At 40.7% G+C, this 19,790-nt stretch overlaps 1 protein-coding gene across 5 annotated transcripts in view; it reads left to right on the top strand.

The window, feature by feature from the left end:
- The window catches only part of LOC105387093 (LON peptidase N-terminal domain and RING finger protein 1), a 71,010-nt gene extending 61,064 nt beyond the window's left edge, over window positions 1-9,946 (top strand). For all 5 annotated transcript variants that reach the window (XM_048632965.1, XM_048632964.1, XM_048632963.1 and 2 more), the window contains 4 exons: window positions 3,390-3,519; window positions 5,754-5,857; window positions 6,204-6,453; window positions 7,794-9,946. In XM_048632965.1, coding sequence (XP_048488922.1) covers window positions 3,390-3,519; window positions 5,754-5,857; window positions 6,204-6,453; window positions 7,794-7,928 — 619 coding nt within the window. In that variant the 3' untranslated portion in view covers window positions 7,929-9,946. The remainder of the gene's footprint in view (window positions 1-3,389; window positions 3,520-5,753; window positions 5,858-6,203; window positions 6,454-7,793) is intronic.
- The last annotated feature ends 9,844 nt before the right edge of the window (window positions 9,947-19,790 follow it).

The following is a 19,790-nucleotide window of genomic DNA, read 5'->3' as shown; positions in this document are numbered from 1 at the left end:
TACATCATGCATAGCCAAACGTAGAATTCCAAGCGAAGTTTTCTTTCAGGGTGGGTGACAATGTGAAAATTTACAAAGTTCGCAAATTAACCTAAGTAATCAAAACTCGCACATTCTTATAAATTTTAATTACAAATCAAATGTCGCATGTTTGTGTTCCATTTAAAAGTACTGATGTCAGCAAAGACGTATATTATTGTGTTGTTTTGCACGTTGCATTGCGAAATGCATCCGTTGTATCAAATATCAATTTCACAGCATTTGACGAGTACCTAGGTATAGGTATGAGACTCGAAAAGTGCTTGTAATCGATTCCCCAGTTTATTCCCTACGGGCGGAGCACGAATAATCCCGATCTTTTGTACTGTAGCGCTGCAAATTGCAATTTAGCTGCAACCGGATACAATACGTAGCGTGGGTAGGTGGTACATAGTACATGCTAGTACATAGTACATGCATACGCCTGTAAATTCGGGAACTGGAGCCGGCCGCCCAGCTCCGCTCCTTTCATACATTCCTTCAGCTCGTATGCATTCCAGCGGTTTAGCAAATTCTCCCAGTAAATCTGGGTAGCAGCATAATCTACACTTAAGAAATTTGTATAATGTTTCAAAACTTTAGATTGATGAGAGCTTTGGTGTTGGTTTTCGCGAGCCACTGTTTGATAGTTTGTTTGGTTCTTAGCTGTACCTCTGATCAAAAGCAATCGCTCTGTAGATCTAGGAATCGCGCAAACTACCTGAGAGCTCGCTAAGTTTACGTAACAAGTAGTCTTTAAATATAATCCAAATCTTATCATGATGACTAATAGTTGATTGTATTGGTTGTGATATTGGGACATTTACATAACTCAGATTAAGATTGCATATCGCTACGAATTAAAATTGTCGCGAATTATCATATTTCCTTTCATATTTTATCAGCGTGACGGTTAAGTACCAGTAAGTACATGTAATACAATCAATTAGGTACATACGAACTGATACCCCTGATTGTAACTTATTTATTTCTACTTAGGACCGTCCATTAATCACGTGAGGTCGATTTCTCATTTTTTTTTAACTCACTTGTAAAGTGGGGTCTTCTGTGACGAGACGTTTCTTTGCACTGATACTCCATCTTGTACGTTTATATGTAATGCCAGATGTCACATTAAACGTGTAGCCTACTTTTTATCCCTGAAATTCCCGCGAAGCTAGAAAAAGTTTAGGAATAAAGGTAGGTAAGGTTGGGAGGCTCCACAGGCCCGCCATGACGGCCGTGGCCCGCCCAGGTGGCGTCAGGACATTCAGGCGTGAGTGTTTGTCGTTTATTTATAGCACGCCAGCTTAATATATTCAATCTGTTCACTGACAGTTTACACACTCGGGGGCAATGAAAAAGTTAGACATTAGTTCCAAATTACTCAGAAATGGTAAGGGTAGCTTAATGACGCCGTCTGCGTCTGCAATATTGAAGTACATACAGCGCATCAGAACATTACCAACTAAAAACAAAAGTATTAGGTCCAAATTTTAAATTAAATGTATTTAAAAATTGCAACATTTGGTGTCGGCATTTTGTGGGTGGAACATTTTCATTGCTCGCGAGCGTTGAATACGGTCTTCAAAGTTAATACAAATAATGCTTACTTGTTATTTTAGATATTTAGTTCGCTTTTCCAAGACGTTTATAATATTTATGGACTATATCGGCTAATAGGCTTCGACTTAATAGGGAATTTATAGAATTCAAATATATTTATTTAGGTACATAATATACTTACCAATAAAATTCTTGTTACATTACATCAGTTTCATTTATAACTACTATAGGTATAATATCCTTCTGATTATATTACGTAGAATTGTAAATACCCAATACAGTAAAAATACATTGCCCATTATCGTATAAGTACTTATAAGACGATTCCATTTATTGGAGAATAATAAATTATACTGACCCGAAAAAATAATTCATTTTTAAATTAGGCTGATACTTTATATACCTAATACATCGAAAAATACGTATGTTGCAGTCCTATGGCACCCCAGAGGTGCAGAGGGTCTCCACTAACGTCCGCCACTTCCGCCTATCTTCGGCTGTCCTTTTGGCCTCACTCCAGCTTAGTCCAGCGGCTCGCAACTCGTTTTCGACGCTTCGGCGCCATGTTTGGACAGGGCGTCCCCGGGAGCGCTTGCCATTTGGTGGCCTCCAGTCAAAGGCTATAGTTGCGGCATTCGTAGCTCCTCTTCGTACAGTGTGCCCAATCCATCTCCACTTTCGTTTCGCAATTTCCTTGCCGATGGGAGATTGTCGGCACAGCTTCCACAGATCTTCGTTACGTATTGTCTTCGGCCAGAAAACGCGTAGGATCGACCTGAGGGACTTATTGACGAACACTTGCAGTTTGTTCGTCAGCCCTTTCGTCACTCTCCACGTTTCGCAACCAAAGAGCAATACGGACTTCACGATGGAGTCGAAGAGGGAGATTTTTATCCGCCTTGTGAGCACATTCGAGTCCCAAACAGGTTTGAGCTGGGCAAACGCAGCCTTCGCCTTCTTGATCCTGCTCTCTATATCCTCATCTGCTCCTCCCTGACGGGTGACCGTGCTTCCGAGGTAAGTAAATGCATCGACCGAGTCCAAGCGTTGGTCATCGAGTATTAAGGCGTCCGAGGTTTTAGCCTTGATACGCATATCGACTGTTTTGCGTCGGTTTATTCGCAGACCCATTACTCTGGCTTCCTCCTGCAGGTGTGCGAGTTTCTCTTGTAATAGGTCGAGAGTTGGCGAAATCAGCACGATGTCGTCCGCGTAGTCTAGGTCCTCTAGAACACCTGAAGCCCAGCTTATACCTCTCGGGATAGCAACCACGTTCCTCATCACATCGTCAAGGAGAATAATAAATAGGAGCGGTGACAGGAGACATCCCTGCTTGACGCCAGCTGAAATGCGTATTGGGGCACCAAGCTCTTTTTCGTGTACGACCCTACATGTACTGCCCTCGTATAGCGAGCGTATCACTTGGATGATGCAGGCTGGTATGCCTCTGCGTTGTAGACTTGACCACAACAAAAAATACGTATGTCATAGATTAAAAAAAATCATAAGTACAAAACTAAAGAAAATATGTATGTACCATAGGTAGGTATACTTTCTTAGGGGCCGTATCCACAGGAGGGGAAATCGAGAAAACAATACTAGTCTACAAAATAATAAAAGTCTACAAAATCGCACTCTTTAGGGCTCCCGCGCACTACTAGATAAAACTTATAACGTTGTATGGGAGCCCGCGCACTAGGCAGCTACGAAATCCCATATATTTTAGTGCGGTCGGCCTTATTTTCATGACTATAAAGTTAAACTTGGTCTTGGACTTTGTAACTGACTGGTTCTTATCCCCACAGGGTCCCTTGCCCCCTGTATGTCTTCGAGCCGCGCTACCGCCTCATGATCCGTCGCTGCATGCGGAAGAGGAACAAGGTGTTCGGGATGGTCTCCTGCGACGCAACCAACACCTTCAGCGATTACGGCACGGTAAGTTCTTCATACTTGTCTTCATTGAAGTAGAAAAAAAGAAAGAAGGAATCTCGCAAACTAAAAAATGAGGCACAGCAATGGCGGCGGCATGACAGTGTTTGGGTGCGTACTGGCGGACTGACTTACTTTGAGTGTGAATGTGTGTGTGTCGGGCTCGTCGCAACAATGAAATCGACTTACTTTGGGTGCCTCACTTTTTAGTTAACAAAATTCCATCAGTCTTTTTTTCTACTTCCATGCTTGTCTTATACACTCGCGAGCAATGACAAAGTGTCTCCCACAAAATGCCGATATCAAATGGCCCCATTTTTTTAAACTTTTCATTTGAACACAATATGTACGTTTGATGGGCTGCTGCATGTAAGTACTTCAATATTACGGTCTGCGTCATTATGTTAGCCTTTTCTGTTTTAGGAGTAATTTGGTGAATGATTTTTTTTCATTGCTCGAAATTGTATGTTATTTATTTAATCTTACTTTATTATAAAGCTTACAGTTTTAGGTCCTTTTGACTTCCTTTGACGGTCAGATAATGAGGCACTGGCTTCAATTTACTAATGGCGTAATGCCCTGCCAAAGCAGTGCATTTAGCAATAATTATCGACGGCAAAGTTCGGCAGTACCACACTTTAATATTCCTTTTGAGCGGCATTGTAATAGATCCTCTGTGAGTTATTCATAGGCGAGCTCCGACGCTGTAACTAGATTTTTCAGTGAATCTGTTCGATCTGTTCCCGTTAGTTGGTAATGCAGTTATTCTCGCACGCGCCGCGCATGGCCTGCCAGTTACTACCTCCATATACATATACGCGTCTGTCACTGCATTTCATTTCCCTTCGAAGTAGTAAAACTAAAACCAAAAAACAGATTTTAGGTGTTGGAAGCATTGTGTAGATTATTGCAATAGGAGTAATTGTGTTCTGTGCTTTAGTTCCATACGTGTATTTTTTTTCGCGGTTCATTTTCAGGCAATCCATTTTCGGTGAACGTTCTTCAGTGGAAATGTTTGTTAGGTTTCATCGTAATGATAGATAGAACGGTGAATGTGTGTTTACTGCAAAAAGTGAACTTGAAACGAAGAGATGCCTCGCGTCGAAATAAGCACTATCACGGAAGCGGCCGGAGGCTTGCCTGAAAGCGCATAACCGCTAGAAGCTTGTCTCAGCATACCCTAAAATGGGCCCCTGTATGTTTTTCCTCGATGGTACCTGAAATTGAAATGTTGGGGCAATAGTCGTGTATCTGTTACCAGCGTTTGTCCGTGACCTTAAGAACATAGGTACTGAAACAGTCTAGTATTTCATGAATAAAGCTAATAACTTTATGTTGATGGAATACTATATCTTAGCGTTCTGAATAGAAATGGTAGGTTCATTTGATATTGGCTGAGAGCGAATTTGATAGATCTATTATTTGACTTGTTATTGTTATGGTGGAACACTGAGATTTCTGTTTGTGTTAATGGGCGAGCACTCAGATACACCAAACACTAATTGACTAGTGCCGATAAGACCTACAATACATGTTGCCTATTCTATTCTAGTATTCTGTGTGGGAGTGATAGAGTCTGTACATGACCCACTCGAATGGAACCTTAATATTAAAGCATAGGTATATGAAATAAAATAAAGACTGATTTTATTAAATTGGACCATTTTCTACGACAATGGTCCCCGACGGATTCGTAGGTTCTCTGAGACTTACTAAGTTCTAAGTTTTTCTGGATGAGCACATGAGCAAGTTTAATCACGAATAATCACGATTTTTTTCTTTTAACGTAACAGTGCTGGTAACCTTTGTAAGCTTGCAAATCTTAGATAACTAGGCACTATATACCTTACCTGTAGGTACATTATTGTTCAACTACTGTCTGCTCTGAGATGGGCTACCATCGATCGATTCGTCTTTAGCCTTACCTGACTTCGTTATACCTAATGTATTAAGAACAAAGTTTATTATAATAATTTATAGAGTCTATATCGATCATACAAGTTTTAAAAAAAGTTCATAGTAAGTAAACCAAAAGATTTTGAGTTTTTTAACTAGTTTTGCTACTTTCATAATACGCGAAAGAAAAAAATAATTAAAGTGACTTTTTTACTATTAGAACCAAACCAAGATATTCGTTTTTGAGAATGACGATCTTAAGCGCCCCTTTCTTTGACTATACCCCTTTAGCCACCCCCTACATCATCGCAGTAAACTACAAGTGGGTTTGTTGTTGCGTTTAGATCCTGGAGATCAGGGACTGCGTGCGGCTGAGCGACGGGCGCTCCATCCTCAGCACCATCGGCCTGAGCCGCTTCCGCATCCTGGAGCGCGGGATCAAGGACGGGTGAGTTGTACTCCAGTTATTATTACTGTGTTTTCAGCTACCGTACCACAACCACACATTCGCAAGTACCTATTCATAAGCAGCTTCGCTCGCCTGTCAAACAGCTGTCAGATTTATAAAAGACTGTAGTGTAAAAGCGGTTCGTAAAGAAGTGTTTAAAGTATGTGTGATACTGTGCCCTGACTGATTCTTCTTCTTCATTCCCGCTACTCCTCCGAGGAGTCTGGGTTTCCATCCATCTCTGTCGATGGTAGCAAGTTGAGCTCTGGCCACTTCCCTTTCTCTTGGCCCTCTTGCTTATCAACCACTACATTGGCCACGGTATAACTGTCCACAAATCCCGCAGGTACGACGTGGCTCGCGTGGAACGCATCATCGACGTGCGCCCCAGCCCGACGCTGTACCGCGCGTTCAGCCGCCAGCTCCGCGACAAGGCTGCTCGTTGGCTGCGCCACATGGACCGCGGCGCGCAGCTCGAGATAGAGGCCACGTTCGGAGCCATGCCGCCGGAGGAGGACCCGGCCACGCAGGGCCCCGACGGACCCGCTTGGCTGTGGTGGATCCTGGCTATACTGCCGTTAGCGAGCGATTTAAAAGTGGGTCCCCTTCACTGTAAAATAAAAAAGTAGGCTCTGGCAAAATATTAGAGTTTTTTCATCACAGACCAAAAGTTCCTACCCTTTTCAAAATGGAAGTTTATTTGACTTTTTTGGGAATATAATTTAAGTACCAGCTGGAATTAACTTCAGACTTGATTCTTGACCGTGAAGATACCACTTTGTAACTAACGGGAGTGTGGTGTAGGAAGTAAAAAGGCCGGAAAAACACTTTACGGGTTTATATTGAAAACAGGCACACGAAAATACAAATTTAACCGGTCAATTAAAGCGCTCGTGATAACGGCTAGACAAAGACTTGAAAAGACTGAAGGTGGCCGCGCTTGCGCCGCCGATGCGGTGGTAGTGACGTCACATACGCAACTACATTCACATGCAAAACATTTTTGAAGATCGTTTACTAATATTTAATACAAGTTATGGATACATATCGCAATAGTGGTTACAATCATAAATAAAACAATTAAATACCTAACTATGGAACGCGTCGTCAACATTCTCCCCCCTAGTGCTGACTCAGCACTCTTTACCAATAGGTATTCTAGCGACGCGCGTGACTGGTCGCTTCCAGCGACCGGACTGAGTCCTGACCTCGACGAGCCGGACCCTGCCATCATTACCTGGCAGGACTGTCTCCACTAAGCCTTTCCGCCAAACGTTCCGCGGGGCATCAGGCTCAATAAGATATACTAAGTCACCTACCTGTAGTTGACGCGCCTGCTCCTCATTCCATTTCCTCCTCGGAATGAGCTCCGGCAGCACCTCTCTCACCCAGCGCCGCCAGTACATGTCAGCAAGAAGCTGCGCCTTCCTCCACTGTTTTCTCAAATTGAGGTCAAATTCCTCGAACGCTCCGATTACCGGGAGGTTTGATGAACTTCCGAGAAGAAAATGGTTAGGAGTAAGGCCCTCCGTGCTCCCCGGTTCCACTGAAACGTGCGTCAATGGGCGGCCATTCACCATGTTTTCGACTTCAGCCATCAACGTGCCTTAAGTTTCCTCTTTAGGGGCACGTTTTTTTAAAATAACTTTTAATGAGGTTTTGACACTCCTCACCAATCGTTCCCACGCCCCACCCCAATGGGGACTTACTGGGGGAGTAAATTTCCACTCCATCTCGTTGTTTACCCCATCAAGTTTCAGGCTCTCCTGATCTATATCCCTTATGGATTTCTTTAGCTCACGGTTACCGCCAGGCTCCCATACTTGCGTCTGTGGCGAGAGAAGTAAGAAGGCGTGGGTTCAAAGGTCAAGTCTCTAGTAACTCTTGAGGACTTTCCGAGTAGGTTCATAACAATCCCTCGTTCGTTCTGTGGCAGGTGATGATCCTTTCAACGCCGCTGCTGGAGAAGCGCCTGATGGCCGTGGAACGCACCCTGGACGTGATGTCGCACTCGTGGCGCCCCGTCCCGCGCACCCTGAACCTCCCGCCGATGCTCCAGCGGGCTGCCTGACGCCAGGGCTGCGACATGCTCACCGACGCCGACCAGAACTTCCTCCGGACAACAGACGCCGTCATACCCCGAAACTGGACCCAGGATCAAACCCACTCCGCCCTCGCAGTCTTACACTCCGACACTGAAACCTTCCTCAGACTCTATCCCGGGGGTGCTGAGGGTTGCTGAGATTCAATCATGAAATGCCGGGCTCTCTTCAAGTACTACTTGAAGAAGATGTGTTGTTTTAGGTGGTAAATATGTTGGATGTAGTCACACAGCGACACGGCTAGCTTGTTTGCGTTTGTACAAAGTTATTAGTAGGCTCAGCGGTGTATGGTCTGAGCGTAGGTTCTCGCGTTATTGTTTAAGCCGACTCTGTGACAAATCCATCATATTACAACTAGAAGATTGGCTTATACGTAATGTCACAAAAGATTTCTTAGAATTTTGTGGCATTCCGTGTAATGGAATGTTTGAGAATGGCCCAGTATTTCATTTTAAATTAAGAATTAGATAAGGTAGGTAAGTTTGTAAATAAAACCACTTAGTTACCATGACAAAGACCGTCAGCTATTTATGAAAAAAATATATTATTTTTTATGAATGACTGACGGTTGTTACGACACACATAAACACGATACGACGTCGAGTCGCAGAAATGCCTCCTTCTCCTTCCCACTCTCAGATGTTGAATGTGCGAGAGCGAGAGCATGGACCGACGCGACATCGTATCGTGTTTACGTGTGGGAGCCCTCAGAGTCCCAAGTGGAAGTTTTTACACCGCGAATGTGTTAGGTGCGTAAGTCGTGGGTAGGTACTCAGCAGCAACTGCACTTCGTAGCGAGAAAAACTCCCACTAGGCCCTCTACTCAAAACAAACTGGCTAGACCAGGGGTGGCCAACTTGACTGGGCGACGAACCCTGTTCGAACTACCAATTAGCTATGTACATAATGCTAGAAATCTTAGGTTCTTAGAACAGCATAGTTTAGTGAAAAAATTGGTTGTTGCAATCGACTGGAGGAATAGTCGCGATCACCCGGTTGGCCGCCCCTGGACTAGACAAGGCGTGAATAGCAGGTCGTAGCCGAAGGCTATGACGAAGAAAATAATTGCAAATCGGTTTGAGTTATTTAAGCTATATTCGATTTTATTTTGCGACCGGTACGACATCGTTGCACCGGTCATCATCATTGTGATATATTTAGTTTACGCTAAGCTTATGTTCAATACATTTTGTTGCATTTGTATCCAATTGGAATGTTGGAATATTGCTGTCTTCGCTACAGCATATTATATAAGAATTTGACTGACTTTTTTTTATTATTAATTATGCAGGACCGTTGGTTTTGCGCGGAGTTAGGCTGGTTCCACTATGAGCAAGATGCCAGGGGAGCCGGTCCATGTCTCTGTATAATACGGTTAGTATTCCAAATGGATGCAACCTCCCATTATTTATAATTATTATAATACTCAGTTAGCAATTTATTTTGAAGAAACACACTTATTTTTTTCCTTTAAATGCATATTTTGTTTCTCCGACCCCTTGAAAAGATGGTTTGGAAATATTTGATGAAATTCAACATTGTAATTGCAATCAAGGGATCAACAGAATGAAACGATATTTTCATAAATTCATTATAATTTGAATCAATATGATTACAGTTAAATCATAATATTAATAACCCCTTTCCCAATTTTGCTATATTATAACTATGGAAAAACAGTTATTTACTTAACTTTTGTAATTCACACTTTTTAACTAAAGCCTGTGGTTTTACAGTACGTACTTTGTTTTCCTTTAAGTATTTATTTTTTGTGTTTTAATCATTTTGATGAAAAGTCGTTGTGTTGTCTTTCTAAATGTACCTATTCTTTTTATACATACAGTTTTTTATATTTCATTCATACATTCCTTTCTTTATATTTTTGGGTCGCTATGCATTATGCATATGGCGCATCAGTATATTTAAAATTTATAAGAACTGTTATAATAAGTTTATTTTTTTATTTAAATATATAAAAAATATAATATTTTTTGTTTTTTTTTTACCTTTTCTTTCCTTTATTTAATTTACTGCGTTTATTTTTATACTCACCTTGTGCGTATTTGAATTTTTGTTTAAATTTTCTTATATTAGGGTATAATTTTATTAATGACCTTTCCGAAGACTAGTCAGACTAGCTCACAGGTCGATCATTCGTAAAATTGCACCAAATTATTTAACATATTAGAATTAATAAGGCTGGCCAAATCAAAGTATTTAAAATTCATGTCCATCCTTTTGCACTGACCTACTTGTATACTTAAAACATTACAGGCTGTGTATCGTTTAGATACTTACCTACCTAGCAGGAAACCCAATCATTCATTTAAAACTTTAAAAAACAATTGCAATAGAATATAAACAATTGGCCAGCCTTTCTATAGGTATAGTCCCAAATTATAAATGTGTAACTGTTATAGTAGGTAGGTAAATTGTTATGAAAAAAAAATCTATGTTGTTTAATCATGTAGTTTACTATCACCACATAACATGACATCTTCCTTCCTTATCTCCATCTCCCCTCCTCTCATCTTCGCTCCTCCTGAGCAATAGGTCGATCTAAAAGCTCTATAGTAAACATTTTTTATTTATTAGCAAGATGGTGGCGCTTCCCCACTCAATAGACCCTCCCTACATAAGAAATACTAACACTTATCAATCGAAGGATATCCCTAAATCGTTAGATTATTAAATTCAGGTTCGATCTACAAGCAACAGCTGTTTTCGGTAACGTGGGGTCACTTCAGCTAACGAAAAACGAAGTTTACGAGCGATGTCGATTTCGTAGCGTTCGTTAGTTTTTTTATAAGAGTGACCCTTCAGTCGCAACATTATGTTCACACCATGATCAAAATTACTTAAATTATGATGTACTTACTTACTTAAAACAAGTTTACTAGCTAAAACCCAGCCACAACTACCTTTTCAAAATTCATTTAGTCCTCCATCCACCATTATTATACCATCCATATCGCATGTCATATCTTCTTCTTCTTCTCCCTAGTTTTTTCCTTATTTTATTTATTTATTTAATTCTTTATTCCACAAATATATAATAAATGCACAAAATGTGGGCTTAATGCTAAGAGCATTTTCTACCAGCCAACCTACAGGAGTAGGGATTTTAGTATCAGCTTTAATGTGATGTCATGTTACGTCTTTTCACCCTATCCTCTATCATAAGTACCCTCATTCACTCCTCACTCTATCATATTTTCTTTTACGCAATCCGGCCACGTCTTTGGTCTTCCTCTTTTACATTATCTCTCACTCTCTCTCTCTCTCTCTCTCTCTCTCTCTCTCTCTGTCTCTGTCTCCATCCATATCGCATCATCAACATCATCCATTGTAGCTAGGTTAAGTTTAGATCTTTAGATTATAGGTTAAGATATACAGAGTGTAATTTGATCAGTAGACTTCTTGTCATCATCACAACCCATCACGTGCCCACTTCTGGGGGACGGTTCTTAGAATACACTTATTTTGCACCACATAAGAAAATATTACAATAATTCAGCTTATAAATACAATAGTAAGCTTACAAAAAGGCGACCTTATTGCTTAAAAAAATCTCTACTAAAGAACCTTTGGATGGGAGAGACAATTTTAACATAATTTATATTTATATCTTCTTCCTATGAAGGAAGGGTTTCGGCCTAGTTCACCAAGGGCCCGGTGCGGCTTGGTGGGACTTCCTGTAGATAAGTCCCATATAGGTACCTACCTACCTACCTACCCAATACAAAGACAGTATCGTCATCTCTAGATTTTTACTTTAGAAAAAAGTGCAGACAACCATAATATGAAATAAACAGCTGTTCCATTTAGGATGAAAGAAACTCGCTGCTAAATCCAACCATGCTCTATAAAAAATTCAATACCTTAGCATCTACTTAGACATTTTAGTTTGTCCCATAATGAAAGTTATTCAATATGGGGGTTTACAGTCATCGAAATTTAATAGGCCCGTTTGGACAGCTACACCAATTTGCTATTAACTCTTGATTTACTTGATGAAATACATAAAAAGACACATAATCTGGCTTATTTTTTAACGGCTGAAAGAAAAAGAGCTTTTGTTACTTATGGTTTAGATTTGACACCAGCTGACAACCCATACATTTTGGAGCTGTCCAAACGGGCCTATTATATTTCGACGACTGTACTTGTTAAACTTCACTGATGAAATTCCACTTTGTACCTATTAGACATGTAGTTCATTATTATCTCAAATGTTTTATCTTAGAGAATAGGAGTATATTTACTAGAAATTTTTAAATGTATACGTATTTAATCCAATAGATATTTTGAGGTTCATTTATTAAGGTAAGTAGATACTTCTGCAATCCTATCAACCTATGTACCTTACCAGTCTTACCTTTCAATAGTATTTTTACCTAAACAGTTTCGAAAATTGCCATAGCTAGAATTCATTTGAATACGGTGTACCTTCGTGAATCAAGACACTGGACATCCAACAAGTAAGAGGATATTTAGATTCTTTAGAACCAAATGAAGTTCAACCAAAGATTAACCCTGTTATTCATAAAAAAAGTTATTGAACGTTTTAGTTTTTTTCACTCTCTGTCAAAGAACTATAACTAAGTTCTTTATCTTTTAGTTAATAATTATAAGTACCTTCAATTTTCTAAAAGATCCGTCTAATATTGTGAAATCCGGTTGTATCGCTATTCCTTTTAAGATCCAAATTATTCAGTGATGTAAGTACCCCAACTTAGTTTTTAATTAATCATGAAGAACTCAAAAGTAACCAAATCATATACAGGGTGGTATAATTATTTCCAATTAGGTATCTCCCAGAAGGCATGTCAAATGTCAATGTATCCGACAGATTTCCGTATAGTGGTTAAATACATCCGGTAGGTACCTATTCAGCCTATACTTTTGCTGCTCCCATTTACCATTCCACCCTGTATTATATTTAGGTTACTATTACTACTAACTATGTATATTTTTTAACTCCCACAAGGTCTTATAAAACTATCTACATATAGCCCCTATTTTCCTACATAATATATTTATATGTATATGATTAGATATCTTTACCAGACATTATATCGTCTTTATAATACATAATGATGTATACCTTATGCCACCCATTAACACTGAATGGACAAAAATGTACAATATTTTTTTAAACACTTAACAAAGTCAATGGTTATTCGATTTTAAAAATGTGTTTGTTTCACTTATTGAGTTGATCCGCCTGATCTCGTTGTTTTGGCCGTATCTTGGTCTACATTTATCAATTTTGGATTGTATTTATCTGATTTGGATTGTATTTATCTCATTTGGATTGTATTTATCTTATTTTGAAAATGATTTTAAACTGTTATGCAATTTTTATTAATTATAAGTCTAGAATTGGAATTAGAATGACGGAATAATTTATAGGTAACATTTTTGGTAAAAATGCTTTTCAACAGAAGTACTTAATGTATTTTTTATTGGCGGCGCTAGTGGTCCTTTGTTATCCCCTAGTAATACATCGAATAACCAGTGTTAAAACCAGAAGGAAAAGGTGACACAAAAAGTAAACTCATTTGTGAAATAGGTTCGTTTTACCATAAATCATTAATACAACTTGAAAACATGAGGATTTATATCGATAACAAACAAATTAAATCAGAAAATACAACAAGAGCACGACTCCATTCAAATCAACTCCCTCCTTCCTTGACAATGACATTCACATCTCCTTTTGACGTTTCCCGCCATGGCTTATCTGCCGACCACAGAGTACGTCGTCGCGGTGTAAATACGATTGCTTCCTGTTATTATTCTGAGGTTCGGAGTTATATTTCTAACACGGCCTTTCCTGACGGCGTGACGTCCTCGACCGCAACGTCTTCTCAAAGTCTTCAACACCTCGCTCTAGGCAATCCAAAACTCAGCACTTCAAAATCTGTAAACAATTGATGTGATTAGAAGGGTATTTTTTTGCATTTTGTTCTAATTGGGCAGAGGCACACGAGTCGGCTTGCCACTCTAACCACTGGCAGAGGCACACGAGTCGGCTTGCCACCCTAACCACTGGCAGAGGCACACGAGTCGGCTTGCCACCCTAACCACTGGCAGAGGCACACGAGTCGGCATGCCAACATCACCACTAGCAGAGGCACACGAGTCGGCTTGCTAACCTAACCACTGGCAGAGGCACACGAGTCGGCTTGCCACCCTAACCACTGGCAGAGGCACACGAGTCGGCTTGCCAACATCACCACTAGCAGAGGCACACGAGTCGGCTTGCCAACATCACCACCAGCAGAGGCACACGAGTCGGCTTGCTAACCTAACCACTGGCAGAGGCACACGAGTCGGCTTGCCACCCTAACCACTGGCAGAGGCACACGAGTCGGCTTGCCAACCTCACCACTGGCAGAGGCACACGAGTCGGCTTGCCAGCAACTTGGGCAGAGGCACACGAGTCGGCATAACCCTGAACAACAGATAAATTGGCATACAAATAAATAGTAAAAATTCACCACTGGCAGAGGCACACGAGTCGGCTTGCCAACAACTTGGGCAGAGGCACACGAGTCGGCATAACCCTGAACAACAGATAAATTGGCATACAAATAAATAGTAAAAATTCACCACTGGCAGAGGCACACGAGTCGGCTTGCCAACAACTTGGGCAGAGGCACACGAGTCGGCATAACCCTGAACAACAGATAAATTGGCATACAAATAAATAGTAAAAATTTAGCACTGGCAGAGGCACACGAGTCGGCTTGCCAATAACTTGGGCAGAGGCACTCGAGTCGGCATAACCCGAACAGAGAGATAAATTGGCACACAAATAAATGGTAAAAATTCAATACTCATAGTGGACTGAGCACCTTTGTAAACAATAGCAATGTCATTATGACTGCTAGATTAGCACACAAACTAACAACAAAAAATAATTGTTAATACCTTTGTTAGCATTCAAACAAATTAATAAAGTTATGAATGAAAGTCAAAGCCACTCATCGCATTTCTGCGTGAGATCCCGTCGAGAGCGGTTTGAAGTACTTGTGAATGCCCCTCGATGCATCTTCCACGTCAGCCGTCTATGGCCAACGGTAGCGCGCATCATGCGCACACAGCGTGCGTGTTGTGCACCCGCGTCAGGCGGTTGCCTGCGCGACCACCAGACCGCAGCGCGCATACAGCGCAGACAGCAGCGCGCAGACAGCAGCGCGCAGACAGCAGCGCGCAGACAGCAGCGCGCATACAGCGCAGACAGCAGCGCGCATACAGCGCAGACAGCAGCGCGCATACAGCGCAGACTGCAGCGCGCAGACAGCAGCGCGCAGACAGCAGCGCGCAGTCAGCAGCGCGCAGACAGCAGCGCGCAGTCAGCAGCGCGCAGTCAGCAGCGCGCAGACAGCAGCGCGCAGACAGCGCAGACAGCAGCGCGCAGACAGCAGCGCGCAGACAGCGCAGACAGCAGCGCGCAGACAGCGCAGACAGCAGCGCGCAGTCAGCAGCGCGCAGACAGCAGCGCGCAGACAGCAGCGCGCAGACAGCAGCGCGCAGACAGCGCAGACAGCAGCGCGCAGTCAGCAGCGCGCAGACAGCAGCGCGCATACAGCAGCTCGCATTCAGCGCAGACCGCAGCGCGCAAACAGCGCAGGCCGCAATGCGCATACAGCGCAGACTGCTTGGAGGTACTGCATCGGCACCATCTGGTTGCAATCCAGCTCAGCCAGTCTGACCAGTGTAGAAGCTGGCTTCATTGAGATTCTCATTCTAAAGCTGCACTCATCCAGTCAAGTCTGCTTAACAAAAAAAACATCAAATATGAGTCAAAATTCATATCCTGCATTAGCTTTAACCTCAAGTGGTACCAGTTGAAGGTAGACTTTTTATTGACCTCATTTACTTCAGTTCGGCCACTCCTGTAATAAAATTAAACCATTCCTATCATACCATTCGGCCACTCCTTTAATAGGGTCTCACACACCTATGCATGAGGGTCAGAACCAATCTCAACTGCTTTCATAGGTTAGGTTAGGAAACATAAGAAGCAATAAGTACTTACTGAGTACTGAGTAACTGTAACACGTTATTTCAGGTTTACCTATCTCAATACATCTATATACAATGACATGGAGTGATGGTTGGTGCTACATGTAAGAAACTACTCAAGCTGATGGCAAAATTATTATCCTTTCACACTGTCACTTACCATCTCAACCTTAGATTAACAATATACAGATGGTGTGCCACATACATACAAAAGCAAAGTTTTCTGCATTTTGTTTACTGTCAAACCGTTTTAATTTTAACCGACTACACCTCTGAGCCAACAAAGTCACAAACTAAACTTATTCAAAATAAGAGCTCAGCGGTAGAAGTGGGATGTTATTTTTTTTTTTATTGACATTTCTTTTGCACTGACACTCCATCTAGTTTGTGTATTCAAATATTGTTGCTCAACTGTTGAATTCATCTTTGCTTTCATATAAAATAATTTCAAAATAAATGTTAATTGATATCTGAACTATTGAAATAACTGAAACTGGTAGCAACATAATGCATAATGCTGTGAGCACGGGCAACAGTGGCGTGATGCAATCACTTCCTAATTCAAATCTTACCACGATAAATAGTGCCAAGAACATACTTACAGGAATAATATCAAACTACCTGTTACTTCTTTTCACAACACCAATGTACTTACGTACCGGCTTTATACAACAAGAACTCATAAACTCACCGCCTAGGGGACAGAAAATTTATAAAATAAAGTGTGCAGAATACCAATATTTCTGTATTTTTCTGATTTAACTTGTATTGTATGAAAAACATAGGCAGAAGCGGAAAATAGCGCGTGGAAAGAATCCAACTTCTGATGTTAAAACCAGAAGGAAAAGGTGACACAAAAAGTAAACTCATTTGTGAAATAGGTTCGTTTTACCATAAATCATTAATACAACTTGAAAACATGAGGATTTATATCGATAACAAACAAATTAAATCAGAAAATACAACAAGAGCACGACTCCATTCAAATCAACTCCCTCCTTCCTTGACAATGACATTCACATCTCCTTTTGACGTTTCCCGCCATGGCTTATCTGCCGACCACAGAGTACGTCGTCGCGGTGTAAATACGATTGCTTCCTGTTATTATTCTGAGGTTCGGAGTTATATTTCTAACACCAGTCACTTTGTGAAAAAGTCGAGTTGACTTTAAATACATAGTATTACAGGAAGGTATACAGGATGCAATTTTTTCAAACCTCGAACAGTAGGACGATGAGTCAACCTATGGAGATTAATTTGAGAAGATACCTCCATGACATGGTTTATTTTCTTATAGACAAAAATCATAAAGTATACTTAAAGATCAGCAAAAAATAAAAATCCGTAAGTAACCTACCTATGTAATGTGAGTAGTGTCCCAATCGAAGCAAAGAAAATAAATTTTTGAGAAAAAGTTTCCGAATTCAATAATATTTGAGTATGACTGTCTTAATGATCTGTATCCAAAATACAGCCTGTATACATGGTGTTGAAAGAGTGACATGATAGTAAGGGTCTGTTTCACAATGTCTGGTTAGTGGCTACCTGACGGATAAAATACATGCTGTCACTCTCTGTTATTATTTTTTAGACAGTGACAGCATGTATTTTATCCGACAGGTAGCGACTAACCAGACATTGTGAAACAGGGGCTAAGGCTAACATGGGATGATTAAGATCTTCCTCTCTTGAATCATGTACTAGACTCTGTATAATACCGGTACGTATACTTACCTATTTGTTTAAAATCCAATTTTCAAAAGTCGTAGAACTATTTATAGTGGTTTGGAATGGCCCCCTGAGACCGTCACTTCTACTGAGCCACCGTTTGGCTAACCAATTATTTTTTATAATATTATAACACCTTATATTATACCGAGTGCACTATATTGGAACTGTACGACTTTCCTATATACCTAGAACACAAGTGGGTCACTTTAGCTTACGAAAACCAAAGCTTCGAAGTGTGTTAAACCGACTTCGAAAAAAAGGAGGGGGTTGAGATTTGTACCGCTGTACTCCAATTGCCCCCTTCAACTCTAGAACAAAATTGCATCCTGTATTGGTTTGAAGACTAATAAACATTGGTGCTAAATAGTAAAGGCTTTAAAAATATTAGTCTTGGAAATGAAACTTACGAATTAAATTCCATCTGGAAAAAGGAAAAATGGCATAAAATATAAAAATACCCTATTCTTTTCTATAAGTATATATTTTTTGTTACGCATTTATTTCTATAACCACCTTTATCTATAACTTGTTAAACCTTTACAGTAGTCTACTTTTATAAACTTCTAAGTGTAAGTGTGCTTACATAGAGAATCAGGTTCCCTGTATCTACCTGTACGGTAACCTGATTATGTGAAAGCGCTCATGACATTTAAAAATCCGGGATATGCTCCCGATTCCCTGTGTAAGCAACCTAAGTTAAAAGATATAAGTGTTTATGTATCAAGATTAAATGTTTACTATACTTCATCATTGTTTTATTCTATGATTGTACCCTCTGATATCGTTCTCAGATGCGCGTGCGATACTCAATAAGTTCTAAACTTCTAAATTGTGGTCCTCTAACCCACATGTCTACGCTTTTCATTTCTCGTTTGGATCTTACGAAGATAATAATATGTAACTGCATATGCATATGCTCACGACTGTAATCCCCGAAGGGGTAGTCAGAGGTGACTCGCAAGCCGCTACTGCTGACTGCTATGTCGAAGGTCTCGGGTTCGATTCCTGGCTTGGGCAGATATTTGTACTCGGGTCTTGGGTGTTCATATTTATATTTAATATGTATGTTAGTGGAGGTTAATATAACATATAGCTAAAAAACATAGCAAGTGATTTGCTCGCAACGAATAGCATTCGCTTTATGAACGCGCAAATGCTGCTATAATTATAACGCGACGCGCCCTCACGATCTTAGCTCGCAAAATTGGACAGCGTCTGCCCGCGGCCGTTGCCACGACGCTACTGCTAGAAATAGCGGAGCGGCTCCGCTATTTCTCGCAGCCGCGAGACGTGGCGCGCGATAACCGCGCAGGCGATATTCACTTGCTTTGTAGCGTCTCGCTCTCTCAACGGTGCAACGTCGCGCGACTCGCGTGTGAGAGAGCGAGACGCTGCGAAGCTGCAAGCTTCACTACGCAATAGCGCTCCGCTATCTGCTGAAATTAGCTCCGCAGTCGCGATTTGGCAACGGCCACGGGTGGCCGCTATGCTAATTGTGCCTCGCGCAACGTTACGAATTACGATCGCGTTGTTTGTTTTGTTGCATTTGCGTGCTGTAAATAAATATTTGTTAATATACATAATAATAAATAGTTTAAATAGTAACGTATTAAAATAAGTATAGTGTTTATTTAGGTTTAGTGTAAAATTGAAAATAAATAGTGTTTGTGTAAGTGTAAATAGGTAGGTACTTTCTAACGGACAATTTGGTTCTGAGGACAATTTCGTATTTTAAATGTTTTGTGATTGTGTGTGATTGAACTTTGACTGGACAATTTACCTATCTTTACTTTGTTTTGTGTAAATAGTTATTGCAATTAAAGAACGTTTGACAATAATTCATAAAAATGAAGAGAAACAGTGATGTGCCATTATGGAAACAGTGATGTGCCATTATAGACAGTCCTAAGCCTGTAAAGTATGAAGGAAAGTTCATTGGTTTTTTCATCAATTTTTTTTTTCATCAATTTTTTTTTTCATCAATTATTTTTTTTGCCTTCAATATCGTTATAACGTAGCGGATAAAATAACCTGCTATAAATGTGTAACATAGCGTCTGTAGC

Source organism: Plutella xylostella, chromosome Z (assembly GCF_932276165.1).
Source record: "Plutella xylostella chromosome Z, ilPluXylo3.1, whole genome shotgun sequence".
Lineage (NCBI taxonomy): Eukaryota > Metazoa > Arthropoda > Insecta > Lepidoptera > Plutellidae > Plutella > Plutella xylostella.
The sequence above is the reverse complement of the archived record's forward strand: the minus strand, read 5'-3'. Positions and strand labels throughout refer to the sequence as shown.